General features: G+C 39.4%; 1 protein-coding gene across 1 annotated transcript; it reads left to right on the forward strand.

The window, feature by feature from the left end:
* Positions 1-393: 393 nt before the first annotated feature.
* On the forward strand, positions 394-3,017 carry LOC133323873 (uncharacterized; the record flags this gene model as incomplete). The annotated part of the gene is made up of 3 exons (XM_061532773.1): positions 394-639; positions 802-1,519; positions 1,580-3,017. Coding segments are annotated over 3 exons (2,402 nt in total), but the record flags the coding sequence as incomplete, so codon positions are not given.
* Positions 3,018-4,287: the final 1,270 nt, after the last annotated feature.

Below are 4,287 nucleotides of genomic sequence, written 5' to 3' on the forward strand. Positions count from 1 at the left end.
ACACCCAATCGTTGAATGATTCGCACTATATTATACCTCATCATTGTGTTCTCAAGCCCCAAAGTGCTACTACAAAAATTCGTGTCGTATTTGATGCATCAGCTCGTAGCTCGTCGAATCATTCCTTGAATGATATATTGATGGTCGGTCCAACAATTCAGCAGGATCTGATCACCACACTTTTCTCGTTTCGATTGCACAAATACGCTCTCACTGCAGATATTTCAAAAATGTATCGGCAGTTTCGCGTACATGAAAGAGATAGAAGATATCAACTCGTATTGTGGAGAAGTAACAAAAATGATGAACTCAAGGTATTCAAATTGAACACAGTAACTTATGGCTTATCGGCCGCCCCATTTTTGGCAATTCGTAGTTTGTTTCTCATTGCAGATAAATACAAAGATTCTTATCCCCATGGTTCGGAGGTCTTACGACAAGATCTTTACGTCGATGACGTACTTACAGGCGCCGATAGCATTGAGACTCTGGCTCTTAAAAGAGACGAGTTGATCCAAATATTGAAATGGCATGGTATAGAATTGGCAAAGTGGAATAGCAACCATGCGTCGCTCACTTCGAATGATGTTGAAGAAATCATCATAAAAACATCGGATAACGACATAACTAAAACATTAGGTATGTCCTGGAAACCTCAGCAAGATGTTTTCCTTTATAGATTCGAGTTGCCCGATGTCACAAATCCAACTAAAAGATCAATTTTGTCGATCGTATCCAAAATCTACGATTTGCTTGGAATTTTGAGCCCAATCGTTATTCGTTGCAAAATTCTTCTTCAAGAATTATGGGTTCAAAATATTGGATGGGATGATCCTCTAAACGATCATCTCAAGGCTTTGTGGCTCCAAATCAAAGAAGATTTATCGTACATCCATCAAGTAGAAGTCCCAAGATATGTACTTACGTTGTCCAATCGACATGGCGAAATACATGGTTTCGCAGATGCTTCTCAACGTGCATATGGTTGTTGTATTTATTATCGTGTCTCAGAAAATGGTATGTACAAAACCACATTGCTGATTGCCAAATCGAAAGTAGCTCCTATCAAAGCCCAATCTCTACCTCGTCTCGAATTGTGTGCTGCAGTGTTACTCAGTAAAACGTGGCTCAAAATCAAGTCTAAAATTGAAAATTTCGTCTCATCGTTGTACTTTTGGACTGATTCGAAAATAGTACTCCAATGGCTCAAAATGCATTCGTCAACTTTGAATTGTTTCGTGGCAAATCGTGTCTCTGAACTCCAAGAAGAAACTCGAAACATCATTTGGAGACATGTCCCAACGAAAAGTAACCCAGCTGATATCGTATCTCGTGGTTGTTGTGCTCAAGAATTGTCGAATACCATCTGGTTTCGTGGCCCATCGTTTCTAGAAGAAGATGTCTCAAATTGGCCAGGTACTGAAGACGTGATGACAATTGAAGTCCCAGAACGCAGAAAGGCCGCCGTCTTTAAAAACACAGCCTGTGAAAACAATGTCATTAATGACATTCTGGATAAGCAATCTTCACATTATAAATTTATTCGAATAATCGCTTATGTTTTTCGTATTTTCAACAGGTGTCCCATAAGTCGTTCTTTGAAAGTCAAAGATGTTGTTCACATAGCTCCTAAGGAACTTGAAGACACCTTTTGGAAGGTCATCTCACTGGTCCAGCGGTCATGTTACTCATCGGACATACAAGCAATTGCAAATGGTAACGTCGCTCATCCATCTCTGCAAAAATTAATACCATTTTTGCACAAAATGAAAGTAGGAAATGAAGAGATTAATACTCTTCGAGTTGGCGGACGTTTAACAAATGCTCCGATTCCATATGATGCAAGATTTCCTGCCTTGTTGCCCAAAGACCATCGATTCGTCAAGCTGTTTGTAGAGCATTTGCATCGAATTCATTTGCACGCCGGTCCAAAGGTGTTGTTGGGCATTTTACGTCAGAAAATCTGGATAATCAATGCCAGAGAAGTAGTTCGAAAGATTGTTCGAAATTGCGTGCATTGTTTTCACTACAAGCCAAAGTTGTTGGGGCAAATAATGGGAAATTTGCCAGTTGATCGTCTTCGAGCTCAACGTCCATTCTTGGTAACTGGAGTTGACTTTTGTGGCCCTTTCATGACGTCATACAGGATTCGAGGGAAGTCGCCCTACAAAACTTACATAGCAGTTTTCGTTTGCTTCAGTTCCAAAGCTACCCATTTGGAACTCGTATCGGATTTGTCAGCAAACAACTTTATATTGTGTCTCAAACGGTTCGTGGGAAGACGTGGAATTCCCCAGAAGCTTTTTTGCGACAACGCAACTAATTTCGTCGGAGCTTGTAACAAACTGAAAGAGCTCAGAGAAGCATTTTTTAATGATGAAGTTGTCCAAAGAATGAAATCGATTTGCTGCCAAATGGGTCTTGAATTCAATTTCATACCTCCACGTGCCCCACACTTCGGTGGATTGTGGGAAGCAGCGGTAAAATCTACAAAAACGTTGCTCAACAAGAACATAATGGAGTCGTATCTTACATTTGAAGAGTTACAGACACTGGTAGTCGAAATAGAGGCAATATTGAACTCTCGTCCAATTGCTCCCATGTCAGACGATCCCAACGACGGCGAGGCGTTAACACCAGGTCATCTCCTTATTGGCTCATCTTTGGTGGCAATACCTGAGCAAGATCTTGATGTGACCAAACCCTCGTTGCTAAACAGATGGCAACGTATTTCGTACCTGAAACAACAATTTTGGCAAATGTGGTCCAGGGATTACCTTCTGTCTCTCCAGCAACGGTCAAAGTGGTTCACCGACGAGAAGAATATTAATGAAGGACAATTGGTCATCATACACGAGGACAACACACCCCCTCAGCAGTGGCTCTTGGCGAGAATTACAAAAACAATACCCGGTCGTGATGGAAAGGTCCGAGTGGTCGAGTTGAAAACTAAAAATGGAATATCGTGTCGCCCAATCCATAAAATAGCCCCTTTACCAAGCCCTGAAGATCCTTGAAATTTTGGCATTTCAACGGGGGGAGGATGTTGGAGGAGATCAATGTATATGTTTTTACGTTTATTGTATTGTTTTCCATTTTAATTAATTTATTTTAATTTCACATTTTGTTCGGCCCACCTTAATGTCGTTTGTTCATTTTAATAATCGGCCCACTCTAATGTGTTTTGCGTTCCCTTTTGTGTCGCCCTTTTTTGTCGTTCGTCTTGTTAGGAAAGCAACAACAACAATATTCAAATATTGTTTGAATATTTGCTTGTTACTGCTTTCCTATTTCATCGTCGTCAACACAAAACAACAACAATGCAGTGATCAGTCGTTGGCTGCATTGTTGACAGTTTTATATGTATGTATGTAACATATTTATTAATAACTGTCGTTTGTTTTGTTTTGATCGCTTATTATTTTTGTTTCAATTTCGTTTTGTTTCTTCTGTTTTGTCTGTGGCCCTACAAGAAGGGAATGCAATTATGTTTTTTAGTTGACTTTTAACCGGCATACGGAGCAACAAATAAAGCAGTGAATTTTAATATTTTAAATTAAAACCAAAAGTGTTTCCTTTCGGGAAAAATATAAAAAATCTTTCTGCGCAACAATGTGTTTCTGGGCCCCTATACCCTACCCCTCACAAGGATGATGGCGAGGGCAACAAAAAACACTACAAGTAGGAGCAAATATCAAGATTAAGTATTGCGATACATCTTTTTGGTAGGTCGCAAGTCAGCCATTCGTTCGAAGCAGAAGCTAGGGAATTAAGATAAAAACAGGAATTTATTGTTTTTCTTTTTGTGTTCTGATTCTCCTCTTCACTTCGAATGTTAAATGTGAGTTAATTTCATGAATGACTCAAACAATCAATTACAATCTTGGAGTTGTAATAATTGTTGAGGGGGCTGGCAGATGGGTAATTAAAAGGTTAACATTTGGTGTATATGGCGAACTAATTGGCTACATTCAATTTTATATCTATTATTTTGAAGGTCAATTAATTTGCGATTGGCATTCTAGCGTATGAGTAATACTAATAAAAAGAATAAAATACTAATACGCCACCTCTATCATTACATGGGTGTATTTTTTTAAATAATATTTTTTCAAGGACCAACACAAGGCGTGGACTTTTTTAAGAATACTTTTTCAAGCTACGGTTCTGATTGGCTTTAACATGGCGAAGCCCTCTTTCATCTCAATTGTGGACACTGACCTCCCCGTGGTGCCACCTGGGGTAGCTATTTTCATCACCCGATTAAATAGTGAGCCAATATGTGCC

This window comes from Musca vetustissima, unplaced genomic scaffold, assembly GCF_032173495.1.
Source record: "Musca vetustissima isolate MV318-11 ecotype Yass unplaced genomic scaffold, APGP_CSIRO_Mvet_v1 utg157607, whole genome shotgun sequence".
Lineage (NCBI taxonomy): Eukaryota > Metazoa > Arthropoda > Insecta > Diptera > Muscidae > Musca > Musca vetustissima.